General features: G+C 39.5%; 4 protein-coding genes, 1 long non-coding RNA gene and 6 other non-coding genes across 14 annotated transcripts; 2 read left to right on the top strand and 9 right to left on the bottom strand.

The window, feature by feature from the left end:
- The first annotated feature begins 481 nt into the window (after positions 1-481).
- On the top strand, positions 482-1,370 carry LOC130697963 (uncharacterized). Its single transcript, XM_057520755.2, has 2 exons — positions 482-720; positions 790-1,370. Exons 1-2 carry the CDS (start codon positions 638-640, stop codon positions 1,238-1,240), a joined length of 534 nt encoding a protein of 177 aa, XP_057376738.1. The 5' UTR covers positions 482-637; the 3' UTR covers positions 1,241-1,370.
- Positions 1,337-4,346, bottom strand: LOC130697956 (uncharacterized). Of its 3 annotated transcripts, none has more exons than XM_057520748.2 (8): positions 4,189-4,346; positions 3,937-4,112; positions 2,977-3,867; positions 2,655-2,919; positions 2,513-2,591; positions 2,242-2,447; positions 2,021-2,177; positions 1,337-1,957 (listed from the first exon to the last, which is right to left on the bottom strand). In XM_057520748.2, the coding sequence occupies exons 3-8, from the start codon at positions 3,826-3,828 to the stop codon at positions 1,423-1,425; spliced, it is 2,094 nt and encodes a 697-aa protein (XP_057376731.1). In that variant the 5' UTR covers positions 3,829-3,867; positions 3,937-4,112; positions 4,189-4,346; the 3' UTR covers positions 1,337-1,422. The 3 variants fall into 3 exon arrangements, with proteins under 3 accessions (XP_057376731.1, XP_059352707.1, XP_057376730.1); XM_059496724.1 differs by having other exon boundaries at positions 3,937-4,118; XM_057520747.2 differs by having other exon boundaries at positions 3,941-4,346.
- An 886-nt stretch (positions 4,347-5,232) lies between these two features.
- On the bottom strand, positions 5,233-13,199 carry LOC130697959 (glutamate receptor ionotropic, delta-1-like). Of its 2 annotated transcripts, XM_059496725.1 has the most exons (12): positions 13,028-13,199; positions 12,943-12,955; positions 12,781-12,856; positions 12,628-12,709; positions 7,898-8,056; positions 7,623-7,830; positions 7,350-7,567; positions 7,158-7,286; positions 6,948-7,096; positions 5,930-6,873; positions 5,565-5,853; positions 5,233-5,425 (listed from the first exon to the last, which is right to left on the bottom strand). In XM_059496725.1, the coding sequence occupies exons 1-10, from the start codon at positions 13,154-13,156 to the stop codon at positions 6,615-6,617; spliced, it is 1,422 nt and encodes a 473-aa protein (XP_059352708.1). In that variant the 5' UTR covers positions 13,157-13,199; the 3' UTR covers positions 5,233-5,425; positions 5,565-5,853; positions 5,930-6,614. The 2 variants fall into 2 exon arrangements, with proteins under 2 accessions (XP_059352708.1, XP_057376733.2); XM_057520750.2 differs by lacking the exons at positions 5,233-5,425; positions 5,565-5,853; positions 5,930-6,873; ... (3 more) ...; positions 7,623-7,830; positions 7,898-8,056 and adding exons at positions 10,509-11,355; positions 11,430-11,578; positions 11,644-11,772; ... (1 more) ...; positions 12,132-12,327; positions 12,397-12,555 and having other exon boundaries at positions 13,028-13,180.
- A 1,376-nt stretch (positions 13,200-14,575) lies between these two features.
- LOC130697962 (chymotrypsin-2-like) lies at positions 14,576-15,914 on the bottom strand. The gene is made up of 7 exons (XM_057520754.2): positions 15,790-15,914; positions 15,613-15,717; positions 15,451-15,545; positions 15,269-15,392; positions 15,078-15,201; positions 14,877-15,019; positions 14,576-14,813 (listed from the first exon to the last, which is right to left on the bottom strand). Exons 1-7 carry the CDS (start codon positions 15,811-15,813, stop codon positions 14,679-14,681), a joined length of 750 nt encoding a protein of 249 aa, XP_057376737.1. The 5' UTR covers positions 15,814-15,914; the 3' UTR covers positions 14,576-14,678.
- Positions 15,915-16,307: 393 nt separating this feature from the next.
- On the top strand, positions 16,308-18,275 carry LOC132088264 (uncharacterized). The gene is made up of 4 exons (XR_009421673.1): positions 16,308-16,389; positions 16,839-16,914; positions 17,592-17,666; positions 18,202-18,275. It is a non-coding gene; the product is annotated as an uncharacterized LOC132088264 (long non-coding RNA).
- On the bottom strand, positions 16,309-16,391 carry Trnal-uaa (transfer RNA leucine (anticodon UAA)). Its single transcript has one exon. It is a non-coding gene; the product is annotated as a tRNA-Leu (tRNA).
- Positions 16,592-16,675, bottom strand: Trnal-uaa (transfer RNA leucine (anticodon UAA)). The gene has a single exon. It is a non-coding gene; the product is annotated as a tRNA-Leu (tRNA).
- Positions 16,833-16,916, bottom strand: Trnal-uaa (transfer RNA leucine (anticodon UAA)). Its single transcript has one exon. It is a non-coding gene; the product is annotated as a tRNA-Leu (tRNA).
- On the bottom strand, positions 17,586-17,668 carry Trnal-uaa (transfer RNA leucine (anticodon UAA)). Its single transcript has one exon. It is a non-coding gene; the product is annotated as a tRNA-Leu (tRNA).
- Positions 18,196-18,278, bottom strand: Trnal-uaa (transfer RNA leucine (anticodon UAA)). The gene has a single exon. It is a non-coding gene; the product is annotated as a tRNA-Leu (tRNA).
- A 201-nt stretch (positions 18,279-18,479) lies between these two features.
- On the bottom strand, positions 18,480-18,562 carry Trnal-uaa (transfer RNA leucine (anticodon UAA)). The gene has a single exon. It is a non-coding gene; the product is annotated as a tRNA-Leu (tRNA).
- Positions 18,563-18,601: the final 39 nt, after the last annotated feature.

The raw sequence follows: 18,601 nt of genomic DNA on the forward strand, positions 1-18,601 counted from the left end.
CGCTGCAGCAGCACCGAAACGTGAACACATTTTGGATTGCAGTTGGCGCCAAAACGGTCAACCATCTACCGGTCGTTTGACGCAAAAACACAAGTTCACTGAAAAGTTGAACCAAAAGTTGATGCCATAATGGACATGGGCGTGAGGTACAACAATAAAATAACAAATAAATAACAATAAATAACAAATAAAACTACAATTCAAGTGTGAATGGCTCAACAATTTTTTAAACAAATGATCTGAATAAAGGCAGAAATTTGTTTTCCACTGTAGGTACTAATAGTTGCATGTTAAATTACATTGGCAATAGTTTTTTTCCATTTTGTTTGGCTACTTACCAGGATCCCAAAGACACGTTCCTAGTTTATCATCTCAAATCGGCTTCTTCTTGTGATGAATTCCAAACAATAGCAGGAACAAAAAATAAACAAACAAAAAATAAACAAAAAGCTGCAAACTGTAAGGAATTCCGAATGTGGGCCAAAAGGTCGGCACGTTGAGGAAGAACTGGTTTTTACTCACCTACTTGGAGAATCGGACCCGGTTTTTGCTATATATGGGATACACAAGTATAAGAAACCCGAATGGCCTGCCCTTTTTCAGTATTGAACACTAGTCGACAGAAGCAGGATAGAAAATGAAGCCGTCCACCTATTGTGTGGTTCATTTGTTTGTCATAGCCTTCGTTTTATCTGGAATCAGCGGTCTGCCACAATCTCCGTGAGTTTTACATTCTCCTCAAAATTTCGACTGCTATTAATATTCTTTCATTGCTGGATTTTTGAATAGCGTGATAAACGATGATCTAATCTCCGTTGGTGAATCTGACTCTGTCGTCGAAAGACAGATAATTCCAATGCTGTCCAATATGAGTCGAGGATCAGCGTCAGCTGATTCTAATATTGCGGAAGAATATTGGTCATCGGGTCTCTCAGCCACGGCCAACGTCAAACGTTTCAAAGCGATAAGAGCCGGCCTGCTATTGAATTTGAATGAGAGCGTCCGAGACTTGACGAACTCTATCAAGAAAAACGACTTTAAGGAAGCAGAATATTACCTGAGAAAGATGAATGACAAGTGGAACAGGATTGAGAGCCTTCAAAAAACCATTATTCAATTAATTCCAGATGATGACCTCGAAATGTTGGTAGAAGAATCGAAATTATTCGAAGATAATCGCGATGTTGTTGATCGTCAACGTGAAATCGCAACCAACCTCCTGCTAAAAACAGTTCGTTAAGAATTTTCAGAGATGTTTACCTACCACTTTTAATTTATAATCACATAATTCATTTTATTGTTGATAAAGAAACACAGAAGCAAATACATATGTTACATTACGCAGTTCTAATAAACCGTTTTGTCACGAATCCGAGTTTATGAAAGTATCCTTTTTGTTCCTTGGTAGTTAACTTAATTCTATCATACTATGACGTGTTCCCTCTCGTCTACCGGTCTACTTCCCCTGGAAGTGTCCACCTGAATAGCATCTAAATCGACGTTCCACAGGTCGACGTCGATTTCAATGTCCTCGTCCAAATCATGATTGTCACTCGAATTAGAGTTGTAACTAGATGGTAAATCACCATGTGACGTGGAAGAAAACTCGCCAGCCAATTCGGATTGGCGGAAAATTTTTGAATTGTAAATGATGAAACGAGATCCAGTATTATCGCACAAGGAAGGGACCGACGGCATTTCGGAGATTTGCGATTTCGGGAAAATCGGACGTCGGCTAGGAGGTTGACCCAGAAAGCAGCAATGAGGCCAACGTTTCCTCAGCGCTTGCCAGACTTGTTTCTTGCAGGCAAAGATGACAAAAATGGTGACTCCCGTTAAAATGTTGACAGTGTCAGCAATCACCCAAGTTAGTAAAGATTGCTCTGTGAGTAACGAGATGGAATCGGTCATCCACAGGGCCACCATCAACAAGAATAAGCCCATCGAGATTCGCACTCTAAAAAAGAACCAAATTATTAATTTTTAATCCATGTTTTTTTTTTCTGGAACATTTGCGTACCCTGAAAGATTTGGAAGGACGATGGTGGGCGCCTCCTCGCTATATCTGCTGATTTTACACAAGGCGAACACAATCATGATAACGACAATCGCGTTTCCTAGTAACATGATCGTCACTGGTCCGTACAAGTAGGCGAATAGTGGAGGACGGTTTTCAACTATAGAAAACAGAAATATGTAATTACGTATTTAACAAAAATCAGTATGAAAATTAGTGGATACTTAAGAACCAGCATTGTGATTGGTCAAATTTGGGCGTGACAATATGCTCCGGCAAAAACTGGACATTCTCGAGAACTTGTCCGATGATGTTGATGCTAACCGGCACACCCCAACCGTAGAAGGAATAAAACACTAGTCGTCGTCTTTGCGTGTCTCCGGACTGTTGGCTTTGGCGACTCTGGTCTTCGTCTGCATTGATCGATTTCCTATTCAGTTCCAAAATGTAAGTGTTAATCAATTAGCATTATTTCAGATGTTGAATCAAATGTACCTGATATCCCACCAAAGGTCAAAACATAAAACATTGAGCCATGCGAAGGTAGCCAAACAGGCGAAATGGACCAATACCGCTGTGAAGACAAAAACATTGTGAATACATTGAGACAATTTAAAAATAATGGAATTCTTTTTACGCAAAGAAGAGCAAATTATTTTCGGCATTTCCGGAAAGAGCTGAATAATTCCCAATCCCATATAGTAGACGGCCATAGAACTGACGTATGACATGACGATTATTCCCGTTGTATCACGCAATTGCGGAACAAGGAAGTAGGCCACCAAAGTAGCCGACAGGAATAACACCGACAAGAACAACAGGTAAGGATAAATGCTTGATGCCTTTATGAGGCTTTCGGGAACCTCTGGCATCGGTGGGAAGCATCTAAGTCCCATCATTTTCTAAACCATAAACAAATTTTTTAATAGTACAAAGATGAGGAATTTTTAAGAGCTTACGGTTGTGTTTCCTTCAACGAAATTGTCGATGCAATATTTGTCAGTGGGACGGTCTCCTGCTTTATCAAAGTGATAAAAATGGCGATTGGGTTGCATTAATCCATCGTGATTTATGGCAAAATTATCAACCATAACAATATCTTCGTTGTGGCATTTGAATCCGAACCCAGCGTGAATGGTCAGCGTGTCCTTGTCCTCGATCGGTCCTCCATATTTCCGTGTCAATTGGGACAGATTAAACGGAGCAGGATGAGCCCGGCACGAGTGTGTTGCACTGTCGATGGCCAATCCCTGTGGACAGCACTTGCGGAGGCATTTGGTCTTGTCCTCCATACAAGGATCGTTAACACAATAACGAGCCACAAATTCCGGGTTGGCAGGATCTACCGACGGGATTTCATTGACACAAAACTGGCCAGGTGGTAAAACCAGTGCATCTGTGACCTTTAACGATCCGTCGACAAACACTTGGAATTCCATGGTGCTGGTGGCCATTTTTCCTATTCGACAGGCAGCCAACTTGTAACTCAAATGGAATTCATCCGCGTCCACCAGGAATGTTTCCTCTTTTTCAACTGCGTAGAGCACGGGGATTCTCGATCCCGGATTAGGGATGTGAGTCCGATATAAACACCTGTCGAGTCCAGGTCTGTAGAATTCGCCATCTTTACAGCATTTTGTCAATGGGGTTTTCTGGTACACTTGAACGGCATCGCTTTGAATTTGTCCGGCTACCTCGATATTGGCCCAACAGCACACCCACAACAGACACACAAACAAACGAATCGTCCTTTCTTTCATCTTTGCTATTGCCGGCAGGCTGATGATTGCACTTTCACAGTTTAAACACATTTGATTGACTATTAGCCTAAAGCCAATTTGCCAGTTTTCCTGTTGTAAAAATTACAAATTTGTTGTTAAAAGAGGGAAAGCTGATCAACGGTTAAGGTACAATTTTACCTACTGTTATTCGCTACATAAACACAGGCGATAGTTGTGGGACGATTGTGACAGAGTTAGCAACATAACACCCTTTCTTTTTTGGCGGAGATGGCAGTTGCTGGTTGACGTTCTGAATGTCGACTGGAATCATAGTAGGTTAGAGACCGAGTTTCAAGTAATGCTTCTTTGATATACTGACTCTCCGGTTACAGAGCAACAATGGGGCTAGCAACTGTGTCAAACCTCAACAAACCAGTTATCTTGATATACCTGTCTCAGTCTCCCACACGATTCAAGTATGGGACTCAGTCACTGGAACGATGTTAGCTTCAAATCGATCAATAAGAGCAGCGATTCACAGCAGTAAAATCACGTTTTTGTTCTTACTAATAAACGTATGCTCTCATTATTGGGATTCATCCGAGTCATGGATCATCATCCGCGCTTTTTTTTTCCTACCTGGATTGTAATAAAATAATTATTTCATGAGAAAAATTTGTTTGTGATTTTAAAAAGAAGAAAAAAAGGAGGTTAGGTTGATTTGCTTACATTTTTTTTTAGCTATAATCTGATTGATTCGGTCCAGTTACATCCAACAGCGACATAACACTTGTCCAAGAATGATCCTTGGCGCAAAGTACCATTGTTTTTTTTTTTTCAATTTAACCGTTGCATGTTCTTCACTTTCCTCAATAGCACAGTTCGACAAAACGGAGACAGCATAAATGACGTGATGTTAAGATAAAGAGGGAAAGCTTCGATGACATTTCCTATAAAAGATTATAAAACACATTGAAGGGACAATTGTATAGATGATAACAGCCAAAGGCACTTTATCAAGAAATTTAGTTTTTTAACATTCTGAATAATATCAAGATGTTCTTGAGTTACCGAACGCCTGTGGCGTTTATAGCTGGTTTCCATTTACTGTTTCAAATGCAGTCCCTTATTGCAGTTCGAGTTTAGACAATGAGAAGCATCACGCGCGTTCTACTTGTTACAATCATACAAGACCGCATTCCGGTTCCACGCTTACTCGTTTTCGAGCAACATGTACGCAGTTTGGTGGCAGAGCAGTCACGAGCATCACCCGAGCCGGCATTAGAGCTCCATGTATGCGATCCCCGTCCGAAATATTTCGTAATATTTCTCTTTTGTTTTAAAATTGCAGCTTAAGAAAAAGCGTTGACCCAATTCACACGTTTTAGAAATAATGGGTTCGTTATTGCCTCGTCTTTACGATTACTTTAATTGCAATTTTGAACCGTTTAGATACAATTCATTGCAGATTGCTATGCTATTTATGCCCGGTATGCTAGCAAATGCCGTAATCGTAACAAAAGGATGCGTAAATCTTATCGTAGTAAATCTATCTTAACAATATACTCAATTACCTTTGAACTACGGATGATTGCCATCCATTCGCGGCCAAGAAACGGAAACAACAGTTGCAATGGTTGGTTATTCCAGTTTCCGCAGATACAGCAGGTTTCGGATTTTTCCCAGTCTACAAACCAGAAAAAATGGAAATCAAGAATCTGAGCATTTGACGTAATTATAAGAATTTAGTTAGAGGAATACGAAACCCTCGTTTTAACGGCAAATTAACACACATGTAACGCTCGGAAAAATATGAAATTACTCACCTTATTTATTTCCTTGAATCAAGTAATAAACTTTACAGTGATGTCCAATTGTCAAGTGCTGAACATATTAAGGCTCTTCAATGTTTTGGTGTCAGAGAAACCATGAATGACGTTAGTTGCAACCAACCATTAGGATAGAAAGGTGATGGGCATGACAACCATCACAAAAATCTCCCATTACATTCTATTGAAATGTAGAACCTGTTCCTAACTGTGAAGCAGAATCTACATAGCCTTGCATGGAACTGAAAAAGAAATCCACATTCAAACCAGAAAGGCATGTCATATCCTAGAATACAGGACAACACAATGACTGCAAGTTACACAATGGCTGCACTGGGCTCTAATTGTATGAGTATACTCACAACATGCACCGTAAGAGTTTGATAGCAGCGTTAATATGAATTAACTTTTCCTAAAAGAGGGAAAATCAATAAAATATAATAGGAACAGTAGTGATAATCAACCAAATTCCAACACACAAAAAAAGGCAGCTCGATTACGCAGACGATACTACCACCTCGCTAGAGGCAAGGCAACGTTTCCAATTTTTGTGTCCTGTTGATTTGCAATTTTTAAAGAAATAATTATTCCATTATTTGAAAGAACAACTATCAACATTACTAAGAAGGCAACTGTAAAGAGTCAAAGATTTTCTAAGAATTGTCGCCTTTGTCTCTTTAGTCTTTACACCTGATGGGGTAAAAACGAATGCCTCAAATTGTCAGCTATTTTTGTTGTCATGGCATTTTGAAAGCAGCAGGCTTATTGCAAACTAGGCTTAAAATTAAGTCACGTATTGTGCAGTAATTACCTACTTCAGAATTTGCTGTACGCATGGCGTGTTTGGGGACGGAATCAACAATCTGTTGCACCATTAGAACTCGATAAAGGATGAATTAGTAAGGGACATGGGCCATTAAAAAGCTTATTGTTAAATATGTTCTACCATGAATTATCTACCAATCGTGAATGCAGCCAAAATATAGGCGTTCTTTACAAAAGGTTAAAGATGCCTAAAAACGCCGCCATTTAATGCAAAGTTTGCAGTTAAATGCGTCTGCAAGGCCGTCGACCTCTAGGCATTGAAATAATTTGCTCGCAAAGAAAAGCCAAAAAGGCAAGACTGATGCCAACCAAAAGGACAAGAAAGGCGCCGGTCAAATTCTTGAGCGACAACGGCGGATGATTTTCTCTCCTTGAAGATTGCAATCCACTAAATTTGAAATTTTCCGTACACTGAACCGGCATTGGACGGAACCACAGGTCCCAGTAATTGATTAACCCGCGTTCCTGTAGTTCCAAGAACCTGTTTTGGAACCGAATTTCCAATACAATCCACGTCATAAACGAGGAAGCATTCAATAGCTGAGAATGCCATACCCTTTGCTGATGGGATTGGTGTAGGGACTGTGTTTTGGTAAAGCCATTGCGAGAGGCAGGGTCGAATAGCTGTTCCTTGCCAGTTGTAAATTGCATTTCCCAGTTTTTTCAAAATCTTCCTTGATGGCGTCCAGTTGGTAAGGTGCCCCCTTTGTACAGTATAAGAGTTTAATCAGTCTGTCTGTTATAATGAGGAAGAAAAACATTTACGTCGACAAACACGTTTCGCGATCCCGGTGAAATGAACTTAATGCAATCGGATACCAAAACGCAGCGTGAATCTGGGAATGAATTGACCCTGATCCGAATTTTCTCGTAAAATCCCGTCCAATTATTATTCTGCATCCAATCAATAAAAACTCGACACGTAAAAAATGTTCAAAAATTTAACTTGCAACGTACCATAAACATCCCCTCAGGGGTCCCTGCTTTCTTCATCAGCAAATTGATATCATCACTATCAGCAATGTCATAAATGGAATTGATGAGCGGTAAACTGACTGGGGCCACCACATACGTGAAAAGGATTGACGTGTACGCTTGAACGAAAATGAACGCCCCCAACGTCCAAACACCGGCGACAAGACGAAAAGGTAATCGATTGGACGCGCAAGGCCCACCTATAAAAATTGAATTGAATCTGTGCGGAGCATGTTGATGTGAATCAAATCAAACCTTGTGATAGCAAATTTCCCAAAACGTATAGGGATTGTTTGCCAGCCCCTCCGTTCAGGCGACTAGTGTTTTTTGGTAAATTAGTACAGGTTTCCGTTGCAGCCTTTGTCTCAGGTAAGGGGCGACGTTCCATGTATTCCAAACATCGCTGGATCAAACTCAAAACGACAATGACGCAAACGGCTGTCACGATTAGTCCAACCCAAAGCTAAGTAAATTGTTTTTTAAAGAGTAGTAACGAAGTTGAAACTGAGTTATGTCTGATGTAGTCATACCGGCCATTGAAAAGGCTTGACGACAGATTTGATGTTGGCTGTATCTGTATGGACGGGAATCAGGAAAGTAAGAGTTGTGTAGTCCCACGGCAAAGTCAAATCCACGACCTTATTGCGTTCCCATGTTGGGACAACGGCTGTAACCAAAAAATCGCATTTCTATGTGAAAAAACGTAATGGTTAATGCTTGAAGAAATTAGAGGGAAGTTGAATAAACTCAACTCCATCCCATAAATATTCAAAAAGTCCTCTTTGTTTCGGAGCAGGCTCAAGCCTGTTTTCCGCGATTTTCACCATCTCATACCTGGAATTTTACAAAATAAATAAATAACAGGCGAGATGTATGTATGCAATAGAAAAAATGGAACTAATTGTGAAATCTCAGGAATACTTACGTAAAACCTAATCGCGCTGCCAAGTAATTAATGATGACTCCACCCTTGAGCGGACCAGAAAGTCCTCTAGGATTACCTAAATAAAAATATAATACCAATTAAAATAGGTTTTAGCTATTGCTTACAGACTTATGGTAACATTACCTTCCCAACGAGGCTATGTTTCAGAACAAAATAAAGGGTTATAAATTGACACTAATAAGATTAAATATCAAATAATTACCCAGATTATGCGAATGTGTTGTCCCTTAAGAGGATTTGTCATTGAAGCTAGTGAGCTCTGGTATCTATTGCCAAGTACTATCACCAACAAAATGATTAACTTCAATGATATTAACTTTGGAGGTGCCATTGAGACGTAACAGAAGGATCTTTGAAGTTCAACTGCGCTTGCAAGAAAGGGAAATTAGTTTAAATACCTTCAACGGCCGAGCAGATCGAATATCAGAGAAAACTAGTCATGGCAACGATGAGATACGGAATATCCAAAATAACGGCTGGACTTTCTTGACGGGAAAAAAAAAAAGCAGAATACTGTATTTTGCTGAACGCGTGAGGAGCTAGTGGAGGATAGCGCCTTAAGCGTCACTTGTTTTTGGGAGGGTGAGCAAATCAAATGACATGTACGAGTTGTCATGTCTAAGATTGACATTTCCCACCTGAATATTTATTGAAATGAACTATTAGAAAAGAACTGACGTTAAGTAAAAAAATTTATTCTATTCAAGCAGCTGCTTTTCAAGTACTGGACAAGCGACTGCTATTCTAACGTGACTCACGCTATCGGTCACAGTGTCTTGTGTTTGAGTGCATAATATTGGAAGATTTAACCTTTAGATGATTCGCTTCTTTGCACTACATATTCATATTTGGCAGCTTACAAGCTAACATTGTACTAGTGCCTTCATAATTCAGTAACATCGGTCAACGCGAGCTGGCGGAACAAAATACCGTCTTCGAGATGCACATATTTAAACTAAGGAAAATGCTGGAAATCGCTTTCATTTCTAATTTTCTCTAAAAAATCTCAAGGAAATGCTAGAGATTAGTAACTAAATTAAACAATTTGACGTGTTAATAAAAGTTCAATTCTCTTCGAATTAGAAATGAAAGCTTGTAAAACATTCAAATACAAGATTTTTCAAATGTTTAACTTAAATGACATCATGCTGCCAAATTTCAGTAGTGAATCCAAGAAGACTTACCAATAAAGAGCGTTGCATATCAGTCAGGATCTTGCAGCAGACATTTTTCTACAACACAGTGTTGAACCCCATGATGTGGAGACGGACACGATGCGACGCAATTCGGTTTTATGAGCCATTTCCAAGAGCTTGGCATTTGAAGTACTAATCATTGGATACATTTTAACGAAAACAAAATTATTTACGTAACTTTAGTAAAAACAGCAAAAATAAAGAAAATGTAACAAATGATAAAATACCTTGATTCTTTAGAACACGGTGATACGCAAAAATTATCGTTCCTATACGTCCTTTATACGACGAATAATATCACCGTATCGTGGGGTGACAGAAGACTCTCACTTGACATGTCTGAAAGGGAAATTATGAAATGATAACCTATCGATTAGAACAGTAAAATTTATGAATGTCTGGCAGTCTAGACACGCAGGTCTTTGCAACAAGTTTGGGAACATATCAAACAACACCATGGAGGCTTGATCTTTTCAAGGTACGTAATAACTTATGGAAGATCCCACGTGTCTATCACTGGCTAAAGCGCTAACACCACTGACCTTTCGTATACGGCCTTTGTCATACTCTACCGACCTGTGAAAATAAATGCTCCCTTCCCTTTTTTCATGATAGCCTTATAGGTGCCAGATTCATTTTTCAGGAACAATCCATGAGCATAAAATATACTACCTCCAACCTTAGAAAAACCAAAATGTAAAGAGAGAAAAAGATTAGCCATCCTTGACACAAGATACCAGTTTAACCATAAATTAAAATCGTTTCAACCTAGGGTGGCATGGATGTTGCACTAGGATATGAGAAAAGGAATGCAATACCAAAATGCAATGGGAAATAAGCAAAAACTCCCTACATGATTACACACAAAGTGCACAAACCTACAGAGCAACATACAGAAATTGGCAAAGAAAAATTACGGTGTGGTTGTGTCGCCTAGCTACTTTTTTTTATAATTTCCATTTTAATGCTATGATCCAGGAAACATAATCTGAAACAAAATTCATGCATCAAATCATGTATCCACACTTGCCATCATAGATCTAGGAAAATTACACATTGAAAGTGGAAACCAAGCAGGATGCACAATTTATACAGTGACAGAAAGCATAGTATACTAGGGTCAAACTAAATGAGTATACTTACATCATCCATCACAAGGGTTTAACGGCAGAGGTAATGTGATCTATTTTGTCATAAACATGAAACAGGAAAATGCAACGAGCTGTAACTCGAAGACATTAAACAGTCTACGAAACGCCAAATGACCAACATTTTTTCAGCATTTGGGTAGTAGCATTTAATACAGGGTTAATCACCAAGAAAACATCTAGCGGCCACATTTCAAACCTTTATATAACCCCACCCACGAGAGGAGGAGTTGAATAACTATCGATTGTGATTTGTATTTCTAACCATTATTATCGATTTGAACGCTGTTATTACTTTAGCAGATAAACTTTGTGTTGAGATAGTATGGTGCTAAAAACGGACATTTCTGTACTTTATGCTAAACTGCATTATGCTGGGTTCATATAAAAAATTTGTGAGAGAACAATACGCAATCGGCTCTGCGTGCAATTTCGGTGGTTACTTGCGTCGGCAGAGACGTTGGCTTCTAGGCATTGAAATGATTTGCTCGCATAGAAAAGCCAAAACTGCAAGACTGACACCAACCAAGAATAGAAGGAAGGCCCCAGACAAATTCTTGAACGACAACGACGGATGTTTTCTGCCTCCTGGTGACTTCAATCCACTGCCTTTGATATTTTCCATACATTGGCCTGGCATAGGACGAAACCAGACGTCCCAGTAGTCAATGAAACCACCTTCCCGTAATTCCAGGATCCTGTAGAGTGTCAAAATTTCATTAAGATGCACGTCGTCAATAAGGAAGGGCCAAATAACTAGGACATGACACACCCTTTGCTGATGGCGTCGGTATAGGGGCTGTGTTTTGGTAAAACCATCGTGATTAGTAAGGACATATAGGTGTCCCTTGCAAGTTGCAAGTTGCATTTCCCGGTTTTTGCAAAGTCTTCCTTGATGGCATCCAGTTGGTAAGGATAACCCTGCGTGTAGAAGTACTTCTTACCAACTTGTTGGCCAGAGGCTTGTAAAAAACGAGAATAATTACGTCGACAAAAACGTTCCTCGATCCCGGTGTGATCAACTTGATGCAATCAGATATCAATACGCAACGAGAATATTCCACTGAATTAATCCTATTCCGGATTTTCTCATAAAATCCTGTCCTATTATTATTCTGCATCCATATTTACCAATAAAACAAAAAAACCACAATATTAATTTTCAACAACCACAAGTTTATCTCGTAACTTACCGTAAACATCGTATCGATAGTTCCAGCTTTCTTCACTAGCAAACTGATATCGGGGCTAGCAGCAATGTCATAAATAGAATTGATGAGGGGTTGATTGACTGGAGCCACTACATACGTGAAAAGAGTCGACGTGTACGCTTGAACGAAAATAAACGCCACCATAGCCCATGCACCAGCGACCACACGAAACGATAACCGATTAGACGTGCAAGGTCCACCTATTTAAATGAGTTTGATCCTCAACGAATTAGCCTGTAATGTTAATGTCAATCACATCAAACCTTGTGACAGTAAATTGCCGAAAACGTAAATAAATTGTGTTCCAATTCGTCCCTTTGAAAGGCGACTATTGTTGCTTGGCAAACTTGTGCTGCGTTTTGTTGCAGACTCTGTTCCAGACCGATACTGCAAATATCGCTGAATAAACGTCAGAACGACGATGACGCAAACGACTGCAACGACTAGTCCAACCCAAACCTGTGTCACGTCGTAAAGAATTGGTTCAAATTAACAATGATGCTTATTTTATATAAATTGGTATCATACCGGCCACTGGAAAGGCTTGACGACAGATTCAATGTTGGCTGTTTCGTCGTGCACGGGAATCAGAAAAGCAAGGCTATTGTATTCCCAGGGAGTAGTGAGATCAAACATCTCGTTGCGCGCCCTTGTTGTGCTAACCGATGATACCAAAAAATCGCATTTCTATACAGACACACATCATCATTAAGGTCTGGAAAAATGAAAAAGGAAGAACAAAAATTTAGTCAACTCAACTCCGTCCCATAAATAATTAAAAAGTCCTCTTTGATTCGGAGCGGGCTCCAATCTGTTTTCCGTGATTCGCACCATCTCGTAACTAAATTGCCAAAGAAAAAGAACAGTGTGTGAAAATGTAACATCAAACTGCCTCGTTTTGGTAAGATTTACGTGAAGCCTAATCGTGCTGCCAGGTAATCAATGATGACACCTCCCTTCAGCGGACCAGAAAGTCCTTTAGGATTACCTGATTTTTTTTATTGTGCAATACATATAAAACCAATAAATAATAAGATATCAGCCAATAACAGACGTATAGTATTAAAAGATTACCTTCCCAACGAGGCTTTACATATTTTGGAAGAAAAATCAAACGTTACAAGTTGATGATTTTTGAGATAAAATATTCTACAATTACCCAAATAATGCGAAGATGTTGGCCCTTGAGAGCATTTGGTACTGTAGCCAACGAAGTCTGAGATCTGTCGCCAAATATGACAACGAACAGAATGATTAACTTAAATAGCTTTAACATGGTAGAAGCCATACAAACGCAACAACAGGAATTCACCTTAGTTCCGCTTGTGGGAGAGCGACAATGTTTAAATACCTTTTCGGAACTCGATGGAACATCGGAAGATACCCACGTCATAGCAACGTCAAGACGCAGAAATTCAAAACAGCTGACTACTGTATGAAAATAGTTAATAATAGAGGGAAACCGTATTTCTTTACAGATACAGCTAACGTCAGAAGCGCCACAGATATTGGAATGACAAGAGCTAAACAAGGCAGCAGAACAAATGAACGATGGATGTGTCAAGTTTATGATGGCACTTTCTTTAGGCTTACTTATTCAAAACTAGCTAGGTTACTAGAAATGAACCGACATCAAGAGAAGCTGGGATATTGTGTTTTTAATTCACGAACTGTAGGTCGGATGAACTGTTGTGACACCCATACGTCCCTTATAGATCCCATCGGTTTTGTGTTTGTGACAGACTTAGCCTCTGCGATTGAGCGTGATTTGTACTATACATTGCTTATTCCCATAGCTCCCTACTAAAAGCTTTTGAAAAATTTACTATCCTTTATAGGGTATCACAAACTGTGGCAAAGTTACACGAATAATACTGCATGGGAAGGTACATCTAAGTATTCAGTAGAAACAATTAGATGCGGTTAAAATCTACACGTTTCACGATAGGGGCCTAACTAAACTGATCGAACTGGAAAATAACGCGAAGGTGTGTACAACATCTAACTACAAACTTACCATTAAAGTTATGGATATTTACCTGAAATCAAATTCTGCTGCAAAATTTTCGTAGTGTCCCTCTTAGTTACGAACATCTTCACGCCTAAAAACAAAAACAAATGTAATATTCAACGAGTTCAGACTATTCAAGAATCGTTATTTTACATTGAAACTAGCATTATAAATGAACACAATTTGAATGGCAAGATGTGTGACTGTCAATCTCAAGACCCTGTTCTGCAAAATAAGAATAATTTAAAATAAGAAATAAAAATAATTTAAAATGCATCGAGCAAATACTAAACGCACTTTACCTTTTCCAGGTACCAATAACTTATGGAAGAGTTCCTTGTCCATCACCTGCTCAAGTGCCAACACCACTGACCTTCTGTGTTTACTATACTGACCGGATGGAAAATAAATCCACTCCTCCTTTGTTGGTGTAATTTACCAGTAGTCACCTATGGAAACGTAAGATACTACCTCTACCATAACAAAAATGTTGATCAAAATCTTTTCAATCTATCTACGACAGAATAAGGAACAAGAAATGAAGTAGGGCGTGTAACTCCGTTGCTGACCTACCGTTTTGGCGCTTATAGATCTTGTATTTTTTGAAACTTAAAATCTGGAAATAATTTAGCTTATCACTGTACGAAATTCAAACGTTCTGTTAGTAGGGGGTCAATAAGAGGACACCCTCCCCGCTGAATGGTATGCTTCATTGTAATAACGATCGAATTTCCTTTGCCACTCGTTATCAACTATAATGACAAGTTGTGCTTGAAAACTGTTTCAAAATGGAAATCATTCAGAGATTTTTGACAATCCAGGGTTGATATGCGCGAACATCAACACCAACGATGGGCTCTCCTCCACCGCAACGAGATTGGCTGCTGATGCCAAGTTGATTACCATTCAGCAGAATGGGACTGCCAGCATCCAACTGAAACATACAACAAAACACATTAAAGTTTAATGAGTAACTATTAATGACGTTCAATCTTACCGAGCACGAGCCGACACCAACTGATGCGGCGCAAATGAAATAGGCGCTGCCAAAATTGCTGTTACTGAACGATGCCATGCACAGCGATTTTGGCTGGATGGTAATGGGGCTATGGCGTAGCAGTGTCGATAGCTGCGACGGACCTATCAAATTTTAAATTTTATTATTTTTTACGTGGCTTTTGTTTCTTGCAAGGCTTACCGGTGTAACCCCAACCGGTAATAACTGCGGTGTTCCCAGCGTTGACGTAAGCCCCGAAAGCCAATGGCACTGGCCGTACGGAAAAAACAGGTGCGTCCAGTGTAACTATGGCAATGTCATGCAACTGTAATAACAGTTTGGGTAAAAGAACAGTTAATAAAATTATACAGGAAGATATTTGAAATACGTACACCGGTTACTGGATTGTAATCGGGTGCCCGAACGACTCTGATGACCCTGCGCACTACTCGATCGACATCCGGAGTTAGTGACACAGTGTTCATCCAAGCTGTTACATCTAAAACTGGTAAGGAGCTAAACAGAAAAAATAAAGAATTATTTTGAACGATGTTCTAATTAAATGAATTTTCACCTTGGAAAACACCACGCAGTTGTCAGAACTTTGTACGCCGTGATCAACGTTCCAGAACAAAAGAGCTTACCTGTAACTGAGTTCCTAAAAAAAACCTAAAAATATAAACAGACATTCGTCTATTTCTTAATTGCAATGATGAAAGATGGACACAATATTTACCATGTAAGGATACTGGCCTTTAGGGGCCAAAGTTCCACCGATTATCTGATCGTTTTCATCGTCTTCTTCGCACATTCCAGACAGAAACAGACTGCAAACTACCAACTGAAATGAGGACACAGTTATAGCACTGAACAATTAAACGACATCATTTGAATTGAGATAGAAATAAATTACCGAAAGGAGAAGAACGTTACGCATGTTGAACGAGTTGAGCAATTCGATGTTGATTGTTTCACGGTATCACGGACGACGCTTTGTTATGTAGGGGCAACTCGTCTCAAAAAAAAAAAAAAATGGCTCGGTATTGATTCAGTTGTGCACTGCTGGAACGCCCTGTTGCAAATCGCATTGGCTGAACGTTAATCACTCAAATAAAGGGCGATGACTTCATAACTGCTGCGCACGTTGTTCTATCACTCGGTCTACGAATGTCATGTTCTCATTTTGCGTTTGTGGAACGCAAGTGTTTTCATATTTACTATTGGGAATATTAGTTAAGGGGACAGACGGACAATCGTCACTGTCACATCTGTACAAATAAACCGAGTTGGTTGGTGAAACGTTTACGGTACATTACACAAGTCTCGTTATGACACAAGCGCACGATAAGAGCGTTAGGGACGAACGATTTTAAGGACAATTTATAAAATTCTTTTAGTTAGATTAAATGGATTACTGAATGCTGCATCTCATTACCAGGTGTGAGGATCGAACTCACGTCTCCTTACAGAGACCAGAACTTAAGTCTGGCGCCTTAACCACTCGGCCAACCTGGTTACAAATAGTTTCGGTGCTTGGTCTCTAGATCTAATCAAAGGATGAAAGTTTTATTATTTGCAAATTTTCAGTTGTAATATTTCTCTATACCTTTTTTGAATTAAGCTTGGTTTACCTGGCAGTGAAGGCGCGTAAAAATAACACAGGAAACACAATCACACCCTTTGCCGGAAGGATTGCACGGAAAGTACCGATTAATTACCAGGTGTGAGGATCGAACTCACGTCTCTTTAATAGAGACCAGAACTTAAGTCTGGCGCCTTAACCACTCGGCCAACCTGGTGTACATTAACTCCATCCGCTTTCCAAGTAGTTCCGGGGCTTGATGCCTTCATCGTCATCAAAGGACAACTATATTGAATTAAACTTGCTTTACCTAGAAGAGGAAAAATAGCAAGCAACAACTCCCCTTGCGGGAATGATTTAATGGACTGATTAATTACCAGGTGTGAGGATCGAACTCACGTCTCTTCATCAGAGACCAGAACTTAAGTCTGGCGCCTTAACCACTCGGCCAACCTGGTGCTGAAAGAATACCTACCACACTAATTTGGACATCAATTCTCGTTAAATTAAGTTCTACTGAAATCATTCCTACCAAGCAGTCATCATTGAACACGTGAACACGGTCCGTACGGGCACTTGCACGAGGTTGAACGCTTACAAGCGAGTCGTCCAACATTTGGCTAGGACACATAAGAAGAACTGCACTTCTTTTAACAAACCATTGTGCAACAAAGACAAAGCAAACATAGAATATTCAACAGAAAAAAATTATGTCGAGTTAAATGGACGTAATGAAGGCATGCTTACCTTTTGCTGATATATCTTTCTCTTCGAATGCTAGGATCAATTCCATGGAACTCTTTATAAAAATATCCACACTACTCCGAACTGGTTGTGCAACTGAAACAGATTTAGCACCTTTTCGTTTTCTTTTCACATATCCAGGGGGGAGGACACGATAAAGAATGTAGATGGCTGTTTTCGTCCCCTTCCTTCTATACCATTGCGTACCTTTCCCACAATTTTTTACGTCGAGTTGGCATTCCCTTGTAAGGAGATATAAATGTCCCAAAAGCTATGACGTAACGGCCTAATAGAAAGACATTACCGCAAGGGCGAGACAGTTAAAACATATATTATATGGTAATTATTTTGCATCACAATAATCACACAAGGGATCTATTAAATACCAGGTGTGAGGATCGAACTCACGTCTCTTTACAGAGACCAGAACTTAAGTCTGGCGCCTTAACCACTCGGCCAACCTGGTTATTAATTAAACCTCATCTAGAAAAGAAAATTTGCAATTCCATTTCCATGTTACCTACCATTTGTATACATTATTACTAACGTCGTAAGTCTCTTTACTAACGTCCTCATCCACTAACTTGTTTCTGGGTTTCTATAAGGTACCCTATATAAAGTTTTATCTTTCTTACCTGGAGAGTTTCCGGCTATTACATCAAATAGTAGCTTAGTACCATCTCCAAGTATTATGAAATCAAGATGAGTCAAACAATGGCTGAACTTTACTGAGTGACATTAGAGTAATGATGAAGACGAACGAATTTAAAGCACAGATTGCTATAGTAACACGACACATCAGCAGCTATAGTTACTAGTACAGACTTGAGGAACGCAATAATGCACGAATACTATTGAAGTCCACGTACAAGAAAGCTCAAACAAGTGAAGGTCGCTATTGTTTTTTGTTCTGCTTCAGTTGTGCGAGAGGATAGATAGCTCACTAGTAAACTACATAAAATGTGTAAATTCCATTACTTTCCTTAATCAATCTACCAGGTGTGAGGTTCGAACTCACGTCTCTATACAGAGACCAGAACTTAAGTCTGGCGCCTTAACCACTCGGCCAACCTAGTGCATTTTTAAGGCCATCCGCTTACCAAGGAGCTCCGGTGCTTGTTCGCTTCAATCAAAGTATAAATATTGTTTGTGTTATTATTTACAATGCTTCAGTTCTCTCCACACCTATTTTAAATTATGTTGCATTAACCTCGAAATGAAGGTACGGGAAAAGTAGCACAGTGTGCGCAATAACTCCATTTAATGAACTTATTGATTACCAGGTGTGAGGATCGAACTCACGTCTCTAGATAGGGACCAGATCTTAAGTCTGGCGCCTTAACCACTCGGCCAACCTGGTGGTTTTATCAAATAATTGAAATATCATATAAATCATGTA

The sequence above is a fragment of the Daphnia carinata genome, chromosome 9, assembly GCF_022539665.2.
Source record: "Daphnia carinata strain CSIRO-1 chromosome 9, CSIRO_AGI_Dcar_HiC_V3, whole genome shotgun sequence".
Lineage (NCBI taxonomy): Eukaryota > Metazoa > Arthropoda > Branchiopoda > Diplostraca > Daphniidae > Daphnia > Daphnia carinata.

Coding starts and splice junctions, on each gene's coding strand:
- LOC130697959 (XM_059496725.1), bottom strand. CDS start 13,156: ATGGCTTCTACCATGTTAAAGCTATTTAAGTTAATCATTCTGTTCGTT. Junction 7,831..7,897: donor TCAAGCCTTTTCAATGGCCG/GTATGACTACAT, acceptor CAATTTACTTAG/CTTTGGGTTGGACTAATCGT. Junction 7,287..7,349: donor CCCCTGAGGGGATGTTTATG/GTACGTTGCAAG, acceptor GATTGGATGCAG/AATAATAATTGGACGGGATT.
- LOC130697963 (XM_057520755.2), top strand. CDS start 638: ATGAAGCCGTCCACCTATTGTGTGGTTCATTTGTTTGTCATAGCCTTC. Junction 721..789: donor AGCGGTCTGCCACAATCTCC/GTGAGTTTTACA, acceptor ATTTTTGAATAG/CGTGATAAACGATGATCTAA.
- LOC130697962 (XM_057520754.2), bottom strand. CDS start 15,813: ATGCGTAACGTTCTTCTCCTTTCG. Junction 15,202..15,268: donor ATTACAATCCAGTAACCGGT/GTACGTATTTCA, acceptor CTGTTATTACAG/TTGCATGACATTGCCATAGT. Junction 14,814..14,876: donor TTGGTGTCGGCTCGTGCTCG/GTAAGATTGAAC, acceptor TGTATGTTTCAG/TTGGATGCTGGCAGTCCCAT.
- LOC130697956 (XM_057520748.2), bottom strand. CDS start 3,828: ATGTGTTTAAACTGTGAAAGTGCAATCATCAGCCTGCCGGCAATAGCA. Junction 2,920..2,976: donor TCGTTGAAGGAAACACAACC/GTAAGCTCTTAA, acceptor TTTATGGTTTAG/AAAATGATGGGACTTAGATG. Junction 2,448..2,512: donor GACCTTTGGTGGGATATCAG/GTACATTTGATT, acceptor GGAACTGAATAG/GAAATCGATCAATGCAGACG.